Below are 22,618 nucleotides of genomic sequence, written 5' to 3' on the forward strand. Positions count from 1 at the left end.
TGCAATTGTGTGTAAAACTTACTACAAAAAATAGAACAAAGGGTATATTAGTCCCAAAAATATTATAAATAAGGAAAAAAGGACCTTTTGGGATACAAGTCTAAATATATGGGATTAGATGTAACACAAGAAAACTTTATGGACTTATGATACTATAAGTCCTCTAAATGAGATTTATAAATAAATCTTTCTATCTAATATGATATGATATTACTATATTTTTTAAAAAATAATTAGAAGTTTTAATGATATAAATTATGGTTATTAAATGAACTCAAATTTATTTTAATAAAATACATAAAATTTTAAAATATCAAATTAATTTATCCAATAACTTTACCACCTTGGGTGGTGGTCTAGTGGAGAAGGCATCTCTTCTCACAGGCGTGACCCTAGTTTGAATCCTAGGGGGGCGAATTTGCTGCTTTGCAGCTAGCTCTCTACGGAAACCTCGTCTTACACTTTGATCAAAACTTGGGCTCATTTGTGACGTATGGTTGAGCTCCATTAATGTCTCGATGGTGGGTCCTTTTTTATGAGTTTGGTCAAATTAGGTCGGTAATCGGTTACTCTGGAGTTTGGGCCTACAGATGCGTAATGACACCTTAAAGCATCCTTTGTTTTGAATAAAAAAAAATAAAATTATCCAATAACTTTGAGTTTGTCATATGGTTAAAAAAGTTATTTTTTTATAATTATTTTATTTTAAGTAACTTTTTTTCAATATTATATACTTTTCAAGTTTATCTTATGTAAACAAATCTACAAAGTAAAATTTTTTTAAAAAAAATTCTAATAAAATTTGCTAAAGAGGCAAAAAAAAAAAAAAAAAAAGACTAAAAAAATTATTTGTTGCTTCTTTATTTTTTAGGGGTCCTTTATGGACTTTTTTTTCTTCAAGTTTTTATTTTATTTTTTTATTTTTTCTCTCCGTCTAATGGAGTAGATTCCAAAAATATAATTAAAAAAAATAAAATAAAAGTAAATGGGCCAACCCGGCCTAAACTGTTTGATAACGGGGTTAGAATCGAGGTGACCCGTTTAATCAGTTATGGGTCGTCCGACTCATTCGTAGGTTGTGGAGTGTGTACTCTCTCTCTCATCTCTCTCTCTCTCTCTCTCTCAAGCAGGGATGGGGGCGGAGGCGAACGCGGCAGAGCAGACTCCAGTGGAAACGACCCCGGAGAACGTCGAGGCCTTGCTTGAGGTACGATCACTCATCGGCTTTATATATATATATATATATGTCTGTGTCTTTGTTTCTTATATGCTGTGGTTCATGATATGGGTTTCTTGTGATTTTTGGTGGGAACTTAAATTTGAGGGCTAAGGTTAATTATATCTGTTTGGTTGTTGAGAAAATGGAGGAAAAAGGAAAAGAAAGGAAAGTTATGTTCTTAAGCTTTGTGATGTTTTATAACATGAATAGAAAAACTCAACTATGTGAATGCCCAGACTATGATGGAGGTTTTAGTGAGCAATGGTCCCAATTGGTGAAAAAATTAACTTAACCCAATTAACAATCTTCGTGGTATAGCAGGTGAGAAAAGAAATGGAATGATTGCGGTGTCTTGGTGAGAAAAGAAAAGAAAAAAATTGATTATATATATTTTTTTCTTTATCATGTTTGAATGGGTAAAAAAACAAGGCAGGTAAGAGAGGGATATGAGTGAGATTTTTATTTTATTTTTCGGTGTGTGTATTTTAATGTATTTTAACGGGGCAATCTCGGTATTGTGAAAACTATATAACCAATTAGTTTGTTTCTCATCACATGTCACCACTTCTAGTGTGAAATGAAATAGGCAAAATACGAGAGTTCTCCTTTCAAATAATTTCCCTTCATTTCTCATCTAATCTATAAAACCAAACATGAGAAAAAATTCTCTTTATCTTCATTTCTAACCAAATTACCCCACCTGAACATACTGTAACTGATTGATTGATTAGTTACCTTTGAACTTACTATGTCAATCATCATGTATTTGCAAAAAACCGTTGTCTCTGAAAAATGATCAAGCTTCTCATTTATTGGGTACCAATAAGCTAGACATTAAATTTTTCATTGCAAATCTAAGTTTTAATGCATTGTATAATGCTTGAAGGTACAGGTTTAGGATATTCTTCTCTCTCTCTCTCTCTCTCTCTCTCTCTAAGTTATGTATGCCAAGGGAAGTTGCAGGGAATGGTGGAAGTGTTGCATCTTGTAGGAAGTATGCTGAGTTATATTGCACCAAAAGTACTTCAATAGGGGCATGAATAACCTTAAATAGAGACCTAGTGCAAATCTTGACCCCTCTAGTGTTTTATTTTTTGAATTTGGAGGTATTTCTTTTTATTTTCTGCTTGTAATTTTAAACCTTGATGGTGCTGTCATAGTCCCTAGATTTTGCTTCTTGTGTTGTTTTGGTCATAACACTTTTAATTGGTTCAATTTTGATCCTGAATTTATAACTTTGTCTCAATTTGGTATAGTTGATTACAACTATTATCATTTTTTAGTTAAAAATACACACATAAGCGGAATGTATTATGCTTTTAGGGGCAAAATTGTAAATTTGCTCAACTCAACAAGTTAACCTCAACCAACTCAATGATCATTTTCCATCAAAAACCTTAACTCCTTGTATACTTTCTCAACTCAATAAGTTAACCTCAACCAACTTAATAATCATTTTCCATCAAAAACTTTAACGTTATTATCAATTGAATAAACTTTATACAAAATCTAAAATTAAGAATCAAAATTAAACTAATTGAAATTGAGAAATTTGGTCAAAGGCCTCTCTTATAATAAAATTTTTATGCATTAAGGACAAATACAAAAATTTTTTCCTTGAAAAGTCCACCACACATCATTATTACTAAAATATCCTTAGTGAGTAATTTAATATTTTAAACTTTAAAATGATATAACTTTTAATTTAGCTATTGCTTTTTGATAAAATTAGTATTGTTAAAATTCTCTCATCAAGATCTATCAAATAAGATCTATGTTGGCCATGAAATTCTTTAAAAAAGAATAATAAAATTTTTACCATCGAAATTAACGTCAACAGTAAAATTTTACTCTATCTCACAGTAAAATTTTACTCTGATTCACAGTAAATTTTATTGTGAAATTTTAGTGTTTAAATAGTAAAATACCATTATCATCACTAAACACCATAGTCACTATAATTGTTACCGTCACGAGTAACAATATTGAGTAAAAAAATTTATTAAAACAATGAAATGATAATGTTAACAGGGTAAAATTTTATTGTTACTTTAAAACAAAGTCAGCAAACAAAAAACAGGTAGCAAACCAGAGTAAAATTTTACTATCACTTTAAAATAGAGCATATCAGCCAATAAAACATAAGCCACATATTACTAAAGTAAACAAAAGTAAAATTAATATAACAACAAACAAAAACTTCGTTATTCAATTAGAGTCAATAAAAATAATCATAACAAACGAAATACACATTGTTCAATCTTCAATCTCACAAAAAAAAAAAAAAAAAAAATTTAACAATTATTCACTGTTTCATTCAAAGAAGCAAACGAAATACACATTTTTTGTATGGCTCAATTGCAAGTTTTGATCGAAACAATCATTGAAATACAGTAAATAAGGTTCGAAATATAGCAATTATCGAAGTTGTACGACTCAATTGTGGAACCATCTCTTGCAATCTTGTAGGAATTTTCAACTTGGAAATATTGATGATAATATATATAGATGAGAGAGAGAGAGAGAGAGAGAGAGAGAGAGAGAGTAAATATTGAAGACATGTTTTTTTTTATGTCCGTAATCCATGATAAATAAATTTTGAAGGGCTTTATGCATTAGAAAATATTTACTTACCCTTTTAATACTACACAATTATGTTAAGAGACTTTTGACTAAATTTCTCATTGAAATTACATGGACCAAAATGATATAAAAACCAAAGCATAGGGATTACTGTAAGAAATAATGTATAGAGAAAGAGAGAGAATAAATTGTATGTATTATTATTGATTGATATATTGATATCTATTACAATGATTCATGATTCCTATATATAGAAGAGGGTGAGTGTGTAGTAGGTAAGGAGTAGGTGAAGTGGAGGTGGTAGTGGTGTAGTGGGTTAGGTTTAGTGGAGTAGGTGAGGTGGTAGTGGTGTAGTGGGTTAGGTTTAGTGGAGTAGGTGAGGTGGTAGTGGTGTAGTGGGTTAGGTTTAGTGGAGTAGGTTTAAGTGGGTGAAGTAGGTGGAGAGTAGGTGGATTTTAACAGCCCCCCGCAAACTCAAGGGGGATAGGAACTAACTAACTAACTTGAGTTTGGAGAGAGTAACAAAACAAGAAAATACATAAAAAGAAAAGAGGATAAGAGACACTGTATGGTCGTGTCAGACCATTGGGGAAGACACTGGATGGTGGTGTCATAACGTTGTAGAGGACACTGTATGGGGGTGTCATAACCATGTAGAGGACACTGTATGGTGGTGCCATAACGGTGTAGAGGACACTGGATGGCGGTGTCAGACCGATGTAGAAGACAGTTTATGGGGTCATGTCGGACCGTTGTAGCAGACAATGTGGTGACAGTTGTTGTGACAGTTTACGGAGTCTTGTCGGACCCTTGTAGAAACTAACCGGAATCAATGTCGGGACAGTTTACAGAGTCTTGTCGGACCCATGTAGAAACTAACCGGAATCAATGTCGGGACAGTTTACAGAGTCTTGTCGGACCCTTGGAAAAGCTAACCGGAATCAAATGTCGGGACAGTTTACAGAGTCTTGTCGGACCCCTAAAAAGTCGCACCCTCAAAAGGTGTGCCCAATCTTTCAAAAGGCGTGCCATCAAAAGGCGTGCCATCAAAAGGCGTGCCCAATCCATAAAAAGACGTGCCATCAAAAGGCGAGCCCAAGTCATAAAAAGATGTGCCGGACATGATGGCGAGGCACGTGAGTGCCTTGACTGGCGCGCCCGTTTGTCGTCTGGCGTCAAGTGGCGCGCGATACGCGTGGCGGCCTCGCTATTTAACCAAGGTTGATGCTGAGGCTGAGGCAGACAAAAAAACTTCTGAAAATCCTCTGAAAACAACTCTTCCTTTGCTGAGAAAGAAACTCTGTAATACTCTGTAACCAACCCGTCTCTGAAACACTCAGCAACATGGCCTCTTCTTCCCGTCCAGCTACCCAGAACATGGCCTCCTCGTCCCGTGGTCTGCTCCCGCTCTTTCCAGAACTGAACGAGTCCACAAGAGAAATAACTGGTGCGGTGGCCAGTGAACCTCAACCAAACACCTCTGGTTTTGCTCCGTTGAACTTTCCGATGCGGTCGGTGGAGCAAAAAATGGCGGTGCAGTCGGATGTGGAGGCCAATCAGTATACCTTGAAGTCATGTGTGGAAACCATGACTGCGGTTACAAATTTGTCGAACCGGCTGCAGAGTAGGACAAATGAGGTGCAGCAGTTAAACGCCCAACTGGCTCTGCTCCAACGCATGTATAAGGATGCGCGAGCAGAGATAAGTGTGCTAAAGGCGGAAAACAAGGAGCTGAAGCGGAAGGCCAGTTTTATGTTCCGATTTGGAGGGCCGCCATATGCTGCAGTGGAGGAGCAGGGAGTAGTGATCATGCCCAGTGGAGTGGGAAACACGGAGGCAACACCGGCAAGGGCCGCCCAAGACGGTGGCAAGAAGAAAAGACCGGCGGAATAGGCGAGAAGAAAAATCCCACTGTTCCGATTTGTGTTGGTTGTGTTTTGGTTTGTTTTGTGTTTTTTTATTTTTATTTTATTTTATTTTTTTATGGTGTAAAATGCTGATCGGGGTTGATCCCCGGCATGAAGAAATGACAAGTTTGTAAAATGATGTTGTTGTTGTTGTTGTTGTTTTTTTTTTTTTTTTTTTTTTTTTGTTTTGGGAGTGTTTTGTTGAAAAAATAAAAATAAAATGAAAGAAAACAAGGGAGAAAGAAAATAGATAAAAAAATAGTTATAGATGGATTATATGAAAAACATCAGTGCGATTGTTTCAAAATAAAGTGGGGTATTTAAAAAAGAGGAAAAGTGACTTGGAAAAAATAAATAAAAATAAGTGATTTTTGAAATCAAATGGAGGAGAGAGAGGGACAAACCCATGTGATAAAGTGGAGAGAGAGTCGGTGAGTGGGGTGCAAAAGGTGAAGGAGAAATGATGGATTGAAAATGGTTTGGGTCAAAAGTGGACACTGTTAGTGGGGAACATGAGTGCATTGATTATTTGATATAATAATAATAATAATAAAAATAAAAAGTTAGAACAGTTGGAGAGAATGAGTGGAGTATGGTAAGGGTTTCATCCAAAGTCAAAATTCCTGCAGCGAATCACTTCGCAAATCCTAGCATGAGCTTTTTCTCTTTCCAGGCTTATTCATGAATTTCCTGGTGATTTCAAGAGCCTCTGGTGGCATTGTGGCAGAGAACACCCTAACCTGGATTTTGGGTGGCAGCAACTGAGAACACCCCAACCTGGATTTTGGGTGGCAGCAACTGGAAAATATCATAGATCTGATTTTTAAAAACCTCGTGACAGCATTTCATCAGCTTCATCCAAGACAAACATTTTGATGTAAACAGGGCGAAGTGATTGTCTCCGCAACATGTCAAACACACGACCAGGAGTACCAACAACAACATGAACCCCACTGGCGAGAATGCGCTGATCTTCGCGCACACTAGTCCCTCCAACACAAGCATGAACCTTCACACTTTGCTGGGCAAGTTCAAGAGTGGGTGGAAGAACCAAAGCTTGGCACTCAACCAAGCTATAATCTAGCTGCTGCAGAATTCCAGAGCAGAATGTTGCAGTGTTTCCAGTTCCAGACTGTCTCGTCATATGAGGTGAAGAATTCTTCTCCATCAGCCTCACACATGACTACAGTTGCACAAATCTTTGTTGATTTTATCAGCGGAATAGGTTGAGGTCCGGCGGGCGGCTAAGGTGAGGTTGCCGCCCGCCGGGGAAGCGAAAATACTAGGTTTTAAACCAGCTCTGATACCATGTAAGAAATAATGTATAGAGAAAGAGAGAGAATAAATTGTATGTATTATTATTGATTGATATATTGATATCTATTACAATGATTCATGATTCCTATATATAGAAGAGGGTGAGTGTGTAGTAGGTAAGGAGTAGGTGAAGTGGAGGTGGTAGTGGTGTAGTGGGTTAGGTTTAGTGGAGTAGGTGAGGTGGTAGTGGTGTAGTGGGTTAGGTTTAGTGGAGTAGGTGAGGTGGTAGTGGTGTAGTGGGTTAGGTTTAGTGGAGTAGGTTTAAGTGGGTGAAGTAGGTGGAGAGTAGGTGGATTTTAACAATTACTAACATTGATTTTACTTATTAAATTTTGTGCAGATTTTCTTGATTTTATTTATTATTTTTTTATGAATTTATGAACATCCTACTATTGACTAGAATGTTTGTCCAACAATTGATGTTTTCATGCATGATAGAACTGTTGGAGCAATTCTTAAACTTGTGGTTGTCCTACAATAGATGCATGGGTATATACGGGTCCATAACTCCGATGTGGCATGCCGCATCATTACCACACCATCGTTGCCTCAAGTTGACCATCTAGCCTTCACCTTTGGATGTTTCTTTCAATATTTTGAAACATCATCATCTTTCATGAATGGAACTGCTGCTAATCTCCTACAAAACCATATTATGCCAAGCAATGCTTTTTCTCTTCGTCAACATATGCATCTCCCCATCTCAAAATTTCTATGTTATTTTATTATTATTATTTTTTTATATATAAAATAAAATAATATGGAACCATGCATTCTTCTTTACTATACTTATTTGTCATCCTTAGTTTGCATGAATAGGGTTCACAAGTCTTGAGGCTTTTGATGCCTTTTGCACTTGCACATTGAAGAACTAGAATTAGGTGTTTTCACTGGAAGTTGTTTCTCAAAGCGCATGTCTAACCTCCAACTTTCCTTGAGTATGATATTTCTTTCCAAATTTTACATGTGCCTCACACTAATTAAAACACTTATTTTTACTAATTCAAAAGATGTGGCATATGTGCATATTCTAGCTTTATATGATAGATCTTGTTAAAAGAATCTTACTTCTTAATATCTTTCACTTCTTTTCGTTTCTTTTCATCCCCCACTCTTTTTTAATTCTTGCTTCATTATTTCTCTCCACATTGCTTGCACATTGTATACTTATTTAAATTTTTTTAAATATTATGTAATTTTTCTAATAATAGATGTAATTTTCCTGAGATCTCCATATATTATGATATCTTTCATATCTTTTGATATATAACCTTATCTTCAATAGAATGTCATATATTCTTAGGCATATTAATTTGAAATTTGTTCAAATTTAGCATGGAAGGCACCGACATTAAAAAGAATGCATTATTTACAAGTTATATAACAATAGAGGAAGAGAAGAAAAGAGAAGAAAGAGAAACAATAAACGGCTTATTAGGAGAAACCCAAGAATTAGGGTTTGCTCTCCACCATGACCTACTTTTCCAGCCAAAATCATAGCCCCCACCGTTGCGACCCACCACCCCCGTAACCCCTCACTGCTGTGACCACTGCTACAACCCTCATCCATCGCGACCCCCAACTCGCACATGGTTTTAGCCAGTGGTGAAGAAGGAGGAGGAGGAAGGCAGGGAGGTGCGAGGGGGTGGTATTAGGAAAGGATGAGGGGCAACCGGGCTAGGGAGGGGGCGGCGTCGACACTAAAGCCAAAGCTGGAGGCACAGCAGTGGGTGGTAGGTTGCAGAAGCGGTGGCTGGTGGTGGTGTGTAGGTTTGTATTGAGAAATTCGCGTTTAGGATTTTCTCTAAAAAGTAATTTGACTGAGGGACACAATTGTAATTAAAAAAAAGTGAGAGTGGGGGGTACTGATAAAATGAGTGTGTGCAAATAGAATTACCTTATGTATTTATATTACAATGGTGCAATTTACATAATTATCTCTAAACACAACTCCTAATGACATTCAATCTGCCTATTCATTGTTTTCCCATCAAATCCGCATACAGGTTTAGCATTGGTTTCACAAATGATTGACAGAAGTTGAGCCAAGTTCAGGGGTGTCAATGTTACAATAAGTTCTTTAGTTGAATAGTATCATTAGTGTATCAACAAGTTTGGAGGAGGTGATTATAAAGGAGGGATTGTGGTTAATTAGTGGTCATAAGAAGATAGAATTGGAGGAAAAGTGGAAGAAGCTCAAAGTGGAGGAAGTTTGAGTTTTACTTGAAGTGGGTGGAATTGATCCGCGAGCAGGCAAAACTAGTACTGGAAGCACAAATCACATGGTCTCCATAGATCTTGATATCTTCCATAGCTACTTATATATGATCTTATCTTCAATAGAATGTCATATGTTCTTATGCATATTAATTGGAAATTGGTTCAAATTTAGCATGGAAAGTACCAACACTAAAAATAATGCATTACTTAAAAGTTATACAACAATAGAGGAAAAGAAGCGAAGAGAATAGAAGAAGAAGAAACATTATACAGCTTATTGAGAGAGACCCAAGAATTAAGGTTTACTCTCATATAAGCACATGTATTTATATAAAAATGGTCCAAAGTACATAATTACCCTAAACACATAACACCTAACAACATTCAATCTGTCTATTCATTGCTTTCCTATCAAATTCTCGTACAGGAATAGCATAAGTTTCACAAATGATGACAGAAGTTGAGCCAGGTTCAGGGGTGTCAATGTTATAGTCAGTTCTTCAGTTTAATAGTATTATTGGTGTATTGTCAAGTTTGGAGGAGGTGATTATAAAGGAGAGATTGCAGTTAATTAGTGGTCTAAGAAGATAGAATTTGAGGAAAAATGGAAGAAGCTGAAAGTGGTGGAAGTTGAGCTTTACTTGAAGCGGGTGGAATTGATTCAGGAACAGGCAAAATTAGTACTGGAAGCACAAATCTTGAGATCTTTACATATCCTGATATCTTCCTCTTTTTATATATAATCTTATCTTCAATAGAATGTCATATATTCTGGTGCATATTAATCTGAAATTGGTTTGAATTTAGTATGGAAAGTACCAACACTAAAAGGAATGCATTACTGAAATATTCTACAATAATAGAGGAAGAGAAGAGAAGAAAAAGAAACAATATATGGCTTATTAAGGGAAACCCAAGAATTAGGGCTTACTCTCATAAACACATGTATTTATATTACAATGGTCCAAAGTACATAATTACCCCCTAAACACATAACACCTAACAACATTCAATCTGTCTGTTCTCCTTGATGGAGAAACTTAAAGCAAAAAATTTAATTTTAGAAGTGAACCTCCATGTCATACATTTGGATCATGTACAACTGAGGTTTAAATTTACTGTGGCTGACGTACCAGAACCATTGTTACTAATATGCTTATCACACCCTATCTCCAGTCTAAAGTTTTTGGACTATTGTTTCCAAGTAAAACATTTTGGTTACGTCTATTGGCTGCTAACTGTTCCATTAGTCAGTTAGTTAACTTAAATTATGTTATATTTTATTTTATGTTTTATAGGCTGCCAGATATGACGATATTGATGATGTCACGAACTTAGCTGCTGCTGGCATTTCTCTTGATTCCAAGGATTCACAGGGCCGAACAGGTTATTACCTGTGACATATAATGCACATTTTTGCCTATTTGCTTCGTGATGGTGTATTTTTTTTTTTCATACTTTTTCATGCTATTTTATTTTTCATACTTCTTAAAATGTTTGGATTGTTGATTTGTTGTTTCATTAGCTACTATTAACTTCCTTATGCTGTAAGAAGGTCTAGTCAATTGTTTAGTTGTTTGTTTGACTAAAAATCATGCTGTAGGAATTTATTTATTTTTGTTGCAGTACATCAAATAAAATAAGTCATTGCATATCCTTTAGCTTGATTGATTGAAATGAAAGATCTGGAAAGCTATTATGAGCTAAGTAACATTGATATAGGTTAATTGGTCAACTTTACTTGAGTGGTACAATTTTAAGATAAGAAACACTTATCCAAAAAAAGGTGGTTAAAAGCATAAATAAAAAAAGCTGTAGCTCATTTCATTTGTTGATTGGGCTTATTGGTCAAATTCTCTCTCAGCTCGCTTATTGAATTGCTCATTCTATAAGCATTTGTAGATGACATGTACGACTTATTCTTCAGTTTTTCCTTCTAGCTCTAGCAATTAGATTTGCATGTGTTCTTGTGCACATTGTAGGTTTTAAATTGTGTTAATACAGCATGAATAGACAAAATGAAAAAAGAAGAAGAACAAAACTATGTTTTTGATGGTTACAACCATAGTCATGGTTTCTTGTATTTCTGATATGTGAATTGCATTTTCTGACTACCTTCTAAGATAACTTTCAAGTAACCAATCACCTCCTTGGAGATGTTATCTCTTCCTCCTCTGTTACCCCAATGATTAACAGCTATTCAGTTGATACCACCAAGTGAGAGATGGGATTTTGGATCCATCAACAGTGGGTATGAAGTTAATGATTTCCTGCTCTTTTTCTCTGTTGATTATGGTGTTTGGTTCGAGTACAATTTTATGTTCAAGTATATCGTCTAATTTGGATATTAGGCTTAATAAAAGTTTCCCTTTATGTGTCAGATTGTTAGGCACAGTTATTAGAAGCTTGTTTAGGTGTGACGCACACTTGAGGTGCGTCAACAACACCCTTGAGGCAAGGTGACTTTAATGAAGTTGTAACCAAGGTGCTTGAGGCACATGAGGCGCAATGATGCTCGTGCTACTTTTAATTGTGTTTGATTTGTTAAAGACGTGAGATCAACCTTTCAATCTAATGAAACTCATTATAATTTTATGTGTTATGCATCGTATCAAAGGCCCCCCAAATAAATATAGAGACTGTTTGGCGGAACTTTGCAAAGGGCTTTTGAAACCCAAAAGTCCTTCCATAGACAAATTTTTTGTTTGGTAAAAATTTCAAAATGAACTGGTATGGGAAGTGCAGCCTCCAAAAGTCCATTTAACAGAAGCTTGCAAGACTGCCTCTTGAAATCATTTCTCGCAAAGTGATTGCAACACTTAATGATAATAATTGAAATCTCCATTTTGCCCTAATTACGAGCCCAGGATTTCATGAATAGAAATTTATAGTTGGAGATTTTTGGAAAACAACTTTAAAACTAAAATAAGGAATGGAGATTCAACACTTTTATAATGTGCACCTACCGAACACAATTTATTATTCTGTGTCTTTTTTTGAAGGACTTCAAGTGAAGTCCATTCTAAAACAATCCTTTATGAAGAAGTTCTGCCAAACAAGTCCATAGAGCCTCAACCCCAGTCAACGTGTGCCCCCCCTCCACTCTCCCTTTTTTTGTGTTTAGTTCTTTAATTACTTAATTTGCTTAACTGCTGGGTTGTATAATTTTTTAACTACTTTTAATTGTTTGAGTGCTCAATTTGAATTTGCTTCAGTTGAAATTGTGCATGGTCCAAGTTATCAAGCTTGACATAGGTGGTGTTTGGGAAGCATGTTCCCAAATTTTTTTCTCATTTTTTCCACTAAAAGACAAAAGTTTTGCAAAACCAAAAAAAACACATCCAAACAAAATATCACATCCAACCCCATAATCATTTCACTTTTTCTCTCACAAACATCACATCCAACCACATAAAAACCCAACTATCTTCCCAAACACTAAAAAATTTTTATCTCATAAAAACCTACATCTAATAAAATCTACATAAAAACTCACTTCCCAAACACCATCATAATGTGTTGGGTACTAAGTGTTAGGAATTGACTCTTCCTAACTAGGATCTATCACGAAATAACAAACAAGAAAGATAAAACAAATCGAAGAAATTACACACACACAAAAACACAAGGATTTATGTGATTCATCCCAAAATAGGGCTACGTCCATGGTTGTTGCGGTTTTCACTATGATCAGAAAACAAGACAACTCTCTTGCAGAAAAGAGGCGTTCCCTTCGTCTATTTATAAGTATAAAATTAGGGCAATGCGGAAGCAATAGAAAAGAGGCGCCCCCTAGACCCCTTGCCCATTGGACCCAGGGCCCATTGAACAATAGTTATCAAGGTCTACAAGACCCAACAGTAAGAAGCTCATGTAAAAATATAATATTTATTAGGTTAGTATTTTGTTATTAAACATAATACTCATAAAAAACTGTGCAATATTTATAATATGAGCCTCATTTTGATGGAGTCTGTGCCTCACCCTGCTACCATAGGAGATATTGACACCTCACCTTAAATAACATTTTGGTTTGACAACCCAAGTGCATGGTGTTTTGGTGTGAGCGAAAGGAAATGATGAAGTTGAGATGGATGAGAGTAAGGAGTCGTTTGATAAAATTGAAAATAAAGTACTAAGAAATTTATTGCTGAAATAAATGTGCGGAAATATTTTACTACCGACTCTTTAAATTTAGATGTTAATAATGATTAATGTTTTAGTTAATATTAGAATTTTTAACCATATTTCACTTTGGTGTGGTCAACATTATGTTAAGCAGGTTAGCTAACATCAAAATTATGACCCTTGAAAGCCACGATTTAATATTTACTTGGAAGATGATTATGTGTTATCATCAAGCGCACCTAATGGAGAGTTGCTCAAAATGTTTTAAACTAAACACATAAAAGGAGTTATCAAAAAATCCCCAAGCATGATCAATGAAGACCAGAGCTTCTAAATCTAGATTGGATAATTGGAAAAATTAGAGAGAACTAATTTGATACATGCCACTTAATATAATGATTTCAAATGTTGGGAGTTACAAGCGAAATGGGAGACCAAAGCTTCAATGATACGAGTAACGAAAGTGATAGACAAAGATGAAGAGAATGAGAATAAGACGTAAGAAGAATGCCAAGAGGAAGGGCACATAATGATAGTCAAAGACAAAGAGAATAAGACATTGGAAGAATGTCAAGAGGAAGTGCACAAAAGGTCTTCCATATCTCTAAAGTATAGATGAAAGATGAGCCCGAGAAGAATAGAGATAGAGGCCAAAGCTCTTGAAATGCTTATCTGAAAAGTGGAGAGTGCTTTTCTGAGTTGATCCAGTGGTGTACATCATGTAGAGACATCTGTTATACAGAATCTATTTCTCTAGTAGGACAGTAATATCTTTTGAAACATCAGGGACTACATTGCTTTATCTTATAAACTTGCCAAGAAAAGTTTTTTTATGGATTTTCCCTTGAGCACCTTCCAGTTGAAACATTCTTTTTTTTTTTAATACTGTGGCAAAGGATCAAAACCATCTTGGCCAATCTTGTTTTCAATTAGTTCTACTTCTTAACTTTTTGTAAATGGATTATTTTCTTTGCATAATATTACATGCTTTTTACTACTCTTTAGTCTTGAGACTTTTGACATTCTTTTTCGATACATTCATATTTTCTAAATATTTCTTACTTACCATGGGCTACTTTTATAGTCTCCACAAACACTTACAAAAGCAATTCTTCAATTTATCCATCTGGTTTTAATTTTTTGAGTAACTTTTTAATCAAATTCTGAATGTTTTACTCATAATGAGCTCAAGTTGATGTTGCTTGACTTCAACTTTCATTAAATTATGACTTTAATGAAATTATGGTTTTCATGATATGGACCTTTTCTGTAGGATTCGACCCCAAATGAAGTTCATACTTCTTTAGTATGTGTTATGATTTTCATTTTGGACTAATTGGATATCCCATAAATTTTATTGTCCCAAAAGTGCCTAATCTCAGTACTGGAAAACTTGATAGCCTAACCTGGTACAACAGAACTGATTTATTTATGGTCCTATCATTGGACCTAAAGAGTGTTGTTGTGTTGATAATTTCATGGTTTCCATCTTTAATTTTATTTTTTTGATTAGCAACAAGAAATAATATTATCAAAATAGATAAGAGTACAAATGCGGATACAAAGGAGGATAAGTTCTCCCTGAAGTAACAGAAAAATACTGCTACTTCCATCTGTCTTTAATTTAGCTTATTTTGCTGACTTATGCTTGCAGCACTTCATATGGCTTCGGCAAATGGGCATCTTGACATTGTGGACTATCTTATCAGAAATGGAGTGGTGAGGGAGCCATTTCATCAGAGTATTATTTGATTTTTTCTTGTTTATATGATTTAATTGATTGATATTTAAGTGGCGTTATTTTAAATGATTTGTATTGGCATGCTTTATCTATCTTAGTAAACACTCGTCTAAGAAGCACCAACATGTCCGACATGACAGGGACACGTGGTGTCAATTTTTTTAATTATTATTTTTTTGTGGTCATGTTGGTAATTCATGGACGCCAACATGTCTGACACAACGTGGCCATGTGGTGTCAATTTTTTTATTTATTATTTTTTTTGTAGGCCATTTTTGGTACTTCATGGACGCATGTGTCTTTTGCTTAGACATGTTTTGGGACACCTTTGTAGCATTATTTTTATTTTTTTTAGAAAGATGTTTTGGGGTCAAAGTAAAATATATGGAAATAAAGAGGGGAAAAAAATTATATTCATATACATAGTAAACAAAAATATTTAGCAAACAAAAATATGATAAATTATATATATATATATATATATAATATGGGAAATCCTATGGTACCATATGCACCCTATCACAAATTGGCATAACTTTACTACAAAATTTCAGAATATCAACCACAAAATGCGTAACCTCGTTGAAAATTGGCCTAACAAAAAATGTCGTAACCAAGCCAAAAACTTTTGTTACATGAACCACAAAATTTTGGACATTTTGTTAGGCTAATTTGTAGTGAGATTACGTATTTTGTAATTGATGTTATATTGTAGTAAACAACCATTTATGGTAGGGTGGGTGTGTACCATAGGATTTCCTATAATATATATATATATATATATATATTCTTGTATTCCCAGTGTATCCATTGTGAGAATATTAGGTTAGGTTTATATATATATATCTCTCAGAATATATACACAATGTACACTACCATATATATATAAACCTAACCTAATATTCTCACATCCGTAACCTAAATTTTTGAGAATTACCTTGTCTTGTGTCTGTGCCTGTGTTCGTGTTTGTGCTTCTTAGACGCTCTGTATAGTTTTATGTACAACTATCATAATGATATGTTTTTTATACCATTTCATATGGCTATCAGATTTGTTAACGTATTTTGAAGAAAATGAGTGAAATGGGATTGGATATCCAACTGATGTCAGACATGTTTATGCTGGCTCTTAATTTGTGGTATAGACTAAAAAATCTTGCACCCTCTGTCATGTTGCTTGAATAAAATATGGTTTCATATATAAGAAAATTTTTGTTGTGTTGAAAATCAAGTATCATGAGCAAATAAAATGTGACATATGTTCTTTACGAGAGTCGAGAATTCTCGAGGATAGAGTAAGTTATGAGCTGGCTATGGCGTCCTTTTAGTGTTCTCTAAGAGAAAAAGATGAGAGAAGGAAAAGAAAAGAGAGAAGATAGAAATACAACAAACAACTAATGAAAGAGAGCCGGAAATTAGGGTTCTCTCCCATAACACACATTAATATTAGAATGGTCCAAAGTACATAAATATCCCTCAAGCTACTAAGAAGCATAAGCACCTAAGAAGCATGGACATGGAACTGGGACACAGTGATTTCAAAAAATGGAGTCATGGACATGACAATAAATTTTATTATTATTTCATATATTTTCATTTGTTATGTAGATTAATATTACATTCACAATCAATCAAAATTAACAAAAATTAATACTAATTCAAATTATAATAATAAAAAACTCTCTTTTAAGTTGACTCTTATTATGTTTTTTTTATGGTTACTATATTGATTATTTAAATCCAAGTACAAAGTAAGAAACATTTAATATTCATCAAAAGTACTAAAGAATATGAGAAAAACCTAATTGTCGTGTTATTGCGTGTCCCATATGTGTCCCTGCCGTGTCCGACAGCATTACAACACCTATTTTGGAATGTCAATACTTCATAGATAAGCACATAACATAACACTTTTAAGTTGGTGCAAAGATATCTCTGACGTCCAACTTGCAAACAATGGATCCTACTATGGGTAGTCAAAACGGGATGTCTACAATAGGCAAGGTGATTTTCCATTGATGATGATGCCCTTGGTTGTGTTCAAAGGTTATAAGCCAGTTTGCTTTTGTTGTGTGCTTTCTTTGCTAGATTGTAGTTCCCTTGGCCTTGTGAACTAAGGCAGTGCTTTTGAAATTTCATTGAAAAACCATTTTACTGTGCTTCTATAGTTTTTGTTTTCAATAGATTTACAATTTGACAAGGGGCAAGAAAACTTAGGCTCCTAAAAATGGAAGAGGGGTTATGCTGTGCCCTTAAGATTCAATACCATTCTAGTAGTTGCTTTATACTCCCCAAGTACTTTGTTATGTTAACCTTTCATAGCAGCCAAATGAATGACAACTGTTTTCCTCTCTCTCTCTCTCTCTCTCTCTCTCTCTCTCTCTCTCTCTCTCTCTCACTGCAGTTTTGACCAGTGGGCATTTATTTCTGAGTCTCATTAGTTTGTTGTCATGAGTAAATTTTTTTCTGGTATTTTAAAAGACAATGTGTCGATATATGTTTTTCAATATATTCTTTTTGTTATCCTCTGCAACTACTAAGATCTCCACCCCACCCCCAACGGAAACAGGATGTTAATGCATCTAATGTGGAGAAGAACACTCCTCTTCATTGGGCTTGCCTCAATGGGCACATTGAAGTAAGAAATGTGTTTCCTCAAGCATTCTACCATTCTTTGTTTCCTCTGCATTTTTGAAATTCAGATAAAACATTACCATTTCAGGTGGTTAAGAATTTGATTTTAGCGGGAGCAAGTGTATCGGTTCTAAACAGGTTAGCTCATGTCTAACCACAGTTACTCTCCTCTCTATCGTTATTGTTGTAATCGTGGTTGTCTTCGTCGTCGTTTGTTCTGTTATTAACTTCGCTTGTGTTTTCCTCGTTTTTACTTGAATCAATTGTGGTGTTTGGGTGATTGATAGCCATGAGCGGACTCCCATGGACGAAGCAGTGAGTAGGGGAAAAATGGACGTTGTTGATGCAATTAACACAGCAGTTACACAAGTTGAGCTTAGCAGTGCAAGCGTCTCCTAATATGGGAACTTCAAGAAAAAGAAAACCTGTTAAAAGTGTCTTAAAAGTGTTGAGCAGTTTTTCTCTTACATATTGCAAGCTTGTAGTTGATCAGGTAAGTGATGTTAGTCCAGTAGATGTTGCCTATACAATTTAGATTCACAGAACTCTTCGCTATTTTACTAAATATATATATATATATATATATTTACGCCGTTTTTCTTAATAAATTCAAGATACAAACATAACATTAATGTCAAGGATAAGAAGGGGTAGGTGCTTTTAAAGGTATTACTTCGATTAAAATAGGTAATTGATAAAAATGTATTACATAGAAAAGAAATGGGTAAATTACAGATACAGTTTTTGAGGTTTGCTTAAAATACGAATTGTCTCTTATTGTTTGAAAAATTACAAATACCTCGTTGTCATAATTTTTTATTTAACAAAATTAATTGAAAAAGTGAAATTTCTAACTGTTCACCTATACAATAATAAAATTATCTGAATTATTAATGAAATAAAATTTTAGCATTATTAAAAATTGTTAATTAATTTGATTTATTAATAAAAAGACCTATATGTTATGAAATTAAATTTTTTTAGGAATATAATACAATTTTTAAAATTATGAGAGTAATTTAAAATTTAAATAAATTTCAGGGTTGTGTTTGTAATTGACTCAAAAAAAAATTTATAATATGTGTGGCTTGGGAAGGTTCAGATACATGCCGTCTTACCTTTGTGTGTCAAGTCACGATGGAATAACTTTATAGCTGCACTAAGGTCCACTCTCAAGAAAAGAAAAGAAAAGAAAAGAAAATGAGAAGAAGAAATTTACAAACCTTTACTAGAGGTTTTGTTCTTTTGTGACTTTGGTTTGTAATGATTTGTATGATTTGATATAAAGTTGTTGAGAATTAAGGTTCTGGTTAGTTACAAAATTCACAAGAAAATGATTTCATTTTTAATAGGCCCCCACATATTTGATGAATTGTGGGGTATGGAATATATTGCTGTAATATTAGTTTTCCAAAGAAGCAAAGCACTTGAGCCACTTAAGTCAACTATTTTGTCTATTATACTACCAATGCAATCATTTCATTTTAGAAAGTTTTGCAATATTCATATGGTATGGGTTAATTTGAGATGTGAGTCGATTTTTTTTTTTAATTTTTAATTATTTTAGTTTGGGATTAAAATAATCTCGTTTGAAATGAATTTTTTTTATTTTTTTAATAATTTTTATAAGAGAAAAAAACATAATAATTATAATTTGAATGTGATAATTTTTAATTTAAAATTAAAAAATTTATTTTATTTTTTTGTTACTAAAATAACCTCAATCTTACCCACCAAACCCACGTGCCAAACGAGCACTATATATACAATTATAAGTTCATTTGGGCATTGAATGGCCTAACCATTATGTGACCATTACAAGCCACTATAATATTATTAAACCTTAAGATCAGTTGTATATATATATATATATATATTTTTTTTTGAGGAAAAGAAGTAAATTTTTTACACTACATCAATTAAGTAACTTTATAGTTACCAAGAGTTACAATTACACACTTTTTTTTCTTCTAGACATGTTCTCTTAATTAGTGCTTTCCTAGTCTCAAATTGTTTGTCTATTTTTATTATTCTAGACATTTTAAAAAATTGTCTGTATTTTTTAATTTTTTTATCTTGAAAACTTTATCTACAAGAACTAATTAAGATTTTAAGTTTGTGGATTTTTTTTTTTTTTAAAAAAAAAATTACAAAAAAAATTGTTTATTGACACAATTAAAGAACTAGTTAAGATCTTTTAATTTGTGGGGAAATTTTAAAAAAAAAAAAATTACAAAAAAAATTGTTTATTGACACAATTAAAGAACTAGTTAAGATCTTTTAATTTGTGGGGAAATTTTTGATTTTTTTAACAGAAATATAATATTTATTGACTCAATTAAGGGGTGTGAATATCAAAAATGGATAAACAATTTGGGATAAAGGGAGTAACCTTGAGGGGCCATAAATTTCAAATACAATTGAAATGAGCACTATATGGAATTAATGAGAGGAAAGGAAAAGAAGGATTAAAAAAAAATATTGACAAATACCTATCTAATTTCTACTCACTTGCAAAGAACACTTGCTGGGTTTACTTAAGTATATTGGACTTGTAGATTTGTGTGTTTTGTTTGCCGTAATCGTATTCTTCTTATATTTATAAATAATTTTTTATCGATTGATTAAAAAAGAATAATCATCTATAACATTAATTATTTGCATCATATTTATTAGCGACATTAAGCATCAATTACAACAACCACTTGTTGCTAGCGACTGAACTTATGTCATGTAATTTTGGCGGTTGTTTTTAACAACCAGGGCTGGTTTTGGCCCAAAGCCGCCGCTTTGGCCCCGAAAATTGATTAAAAAAAAAAGTTTCAAAATATTTTTAGCTATTATAGTAGTACATAGAAAAAAATCAACCTAAATTTAAAAGCCTCAACAAAATTCAATAAAGATTCAAAACTAATAAATGATTAATGTGATGAATTATTTAAAACTAATAGATGATTGTTTTTACTTTCAAAATATCAAAAAGCTTATTGATTTGATGAGTTATTTGAAATTAATAGATGATTATTTTCTAAATTTATGGGTTGTGTTTAGAATACAATTAATTATGTCAGTTACAATTGTTTCTAGAGAAAAAAAAAATCAAATTTAAAATTGAATAAATCTTACCTGTGGCACAACAAAGATTAAATGGATTAATAATTTTAGCCATTGAAAAATATTTTAGTTGATAAGTTGAATTATACAAGTTTGATTAGTTATTTTGCAACTAAAAATGTGAGAATGGTGGTGTTTAAGTGATATTTTGTTACAATTTGTTTACTTTTTATCCCGTACTTACATATAGATTGTTTTGGATATTTTTAAGTAAATACTTTTTATTTACTTTGTTATATATTTAAGTAAATTTTATGTCAAAAAAAGAAAAAAAAAATAGTGGATAATCTTTTGATTCTTGGTTAGGTTTTTTAAAAAACGCTTTTCAGAAAATTCTACTTTCTTGCTTTTTGTGTTTTTTTTATTTTTACTAAATTTTTTTAATATTTTAAGCAATTTTTATTTTTATTTTTTAGACATAGCTAACATAAATATACCTAAAAAATAAAAAATTTGTGAAAAAACCTTTTAAAAATTCACTAAATATCAAAAATACAAAAAAAAAAGAAGAGAATTCAGTATATTTTTTTGTATTTTTTAATTTTTAAAAATATTTTTTTATAATTTTTTTACTTTTTAGATACATCTAAGTAAGGTGCATCTAAAAAAATAAAAAAAAATGTTAAAATTTAAAAAATATTTACTAAAAATAAAAAAATATGAAAATAAAAAAACTCAATTTTTAAAAAATTTAATCTAAAAAACTCAAATCAAACACACAGTTGATTACAAATTTTTTTTTCTTAAACCAATAAAAGGCCCCTTATTGAGAGCGCTTTGGGCCAAAAAAAAAAATTGTCAGAACCGGCCGCGTCAAATGAGCACGGATCTCTTTCTTGACTTTCCTACTTAATTTCTTATTTAATGAGTCATTGGGTCAATTTTTGAGTCGAATTTTGATGATGCGAATCGTTCATATTTTAAAATTTGTCATGTATATCATACTTGTTAAAAATCAAGTCGATCACATATCAAAAATCACGTAAACTAAAATTTTATTAAATAATAAGACTGTTTATTAAATTTTTTTTAATAAACGGTTTTCAGTTCTTCCAATATTCGATTAATTTAATTTTTTACAAATATGATGTATACGACAAATTTTAAAATGTAAACGATTCGAATTATCGAAATTAAGCCTAAAAGTGGACCTAATGACCCATCAAGTAAGGAGTCAAGTAAAAAAGTCAAGAAGGAGATCGTTGCTCGTGTTAACATCGCACGAAACTATTATTATCGAGAAATTCACTGTCAAGAAAGAAAACAGAAAGCAAAATCCCACTTTTTATAGTAGTGTCATGGTCTCATCTCATCCCCCATTTCATTTTCATTCTTTTCTTAACTTTTCCTTTTTTTTTCTTTTTTTTTTATGTAAAAAAAACAAAATTCTTTAATTTAAGTTCTAAACACAGCATTAAAACATTATATTAACAATTTTTTTTATAAGGAATTTTTCTATATAAGAAATTTTAGAGCAGAAGCAGATATAATATCTAAGAACTAAAAAACCAAACAATTCCTCTCACTTTCATTTTTTTCTCATTAATTTTGATAAAAACCATGTAATAGTCCAAACCATATGATACATTCAAATTGTGCAAGCATTCGCTACCTATAAAATAAAATAGTGTTAAAAAAGCAAAAACTTAGCATTAAAAGGTTACTACAGAAGTGAGAGTGGAGAGTGAATAGTGAGCAACAGAACAATAATTTTTTGATTAGTTAGCTTTACTTTTTGGTTTTTACAGTAATTAT

The 22,618-nt window shown here is 32.9% G+C and overlaps 1 protein-coding gene and 1 long non-coding RNA gene across 2 annotated transcripts; both read left to right on the forward strand.

The window, feature by feature from the left end:
- Window positions 1–1,012: 1,012 nt before the first annotated feature.
- Window positions 1,013–18,357, forward strand: LOC145807692 (uncharacterized). Its single transcript, XM_082906335.1, has 6 exons — window positions 1,013–1,207; window positions 10,545–10,632; window positions 15,029–15,093; window positions 17,685–17,753; window positions 17,838–17,887; window positions 18,037–18,357. The coding sequence occupies exons 1-6, from the start codon at window positions 1,133–1,135 to the stop codon at window positions 18,146–18,148; spliced, it is 459 nt and encodes a 152-aa protein (XP_082762461.1). The 5' UTR covers window positions 1,013–1,132; the 3' UTR covers window positions 18,149–18,357.
- LOC145807618 (uncharacterized) lies at window positions 5,015–7,251 on the forward strand. The gene is made up of 2 exons (XR_014350875.1): window positions 5,015–7,164; window positions 7,207–7,251. It is a non-coding gene; the product is annotated as an uncharacterized LOC145807618 (long non-coding RNA).
- Window positions 18,358–22,618: the final 4,261 nt, after the last annotated feature.

This window comes from Camellia sinensis, chromosome 14, assembly GCF_055761805.1.
Source record: "Camellia sinensis isolate YWXY chromosome 14, ASM5576180v1, whole genome shotgun sequence".
Classification (NCBI taxonomy): Eukaryota; Viridiplantae; Streptophyta; class Magnoliopsida; order Ericales; family Theaceae; genus Camellia; species Camellia sinensis.

What these genes read in the sequence shown, in the direction of transcription:
- LOC145807692 (XM_082906335.1), top strand. Translation starts at nt 1,133, where the DNA reads ATGGGGGCGGAGGCGAACGCGGCAGAGCAGACTCCAGTGGAAACGACC. An exon ending in ATCTTATCAGAAATGGAGTG is followed by an intron (nt 15,094 to 17,684) that starts GTGAGGGAGCCA and finishes CAACGGAAACAG; the next exon opens with GATGTTAATGCATCTAATGT. An exon ending in AGTGTATCGGTTCTAAACAG is followed by an intron (nt 17,888 to 18,036) that starts GTTAGCTCATGT and finishes GGTGATTGATAG; the next exon opens with CCATGAGCGGACTCCCATGG.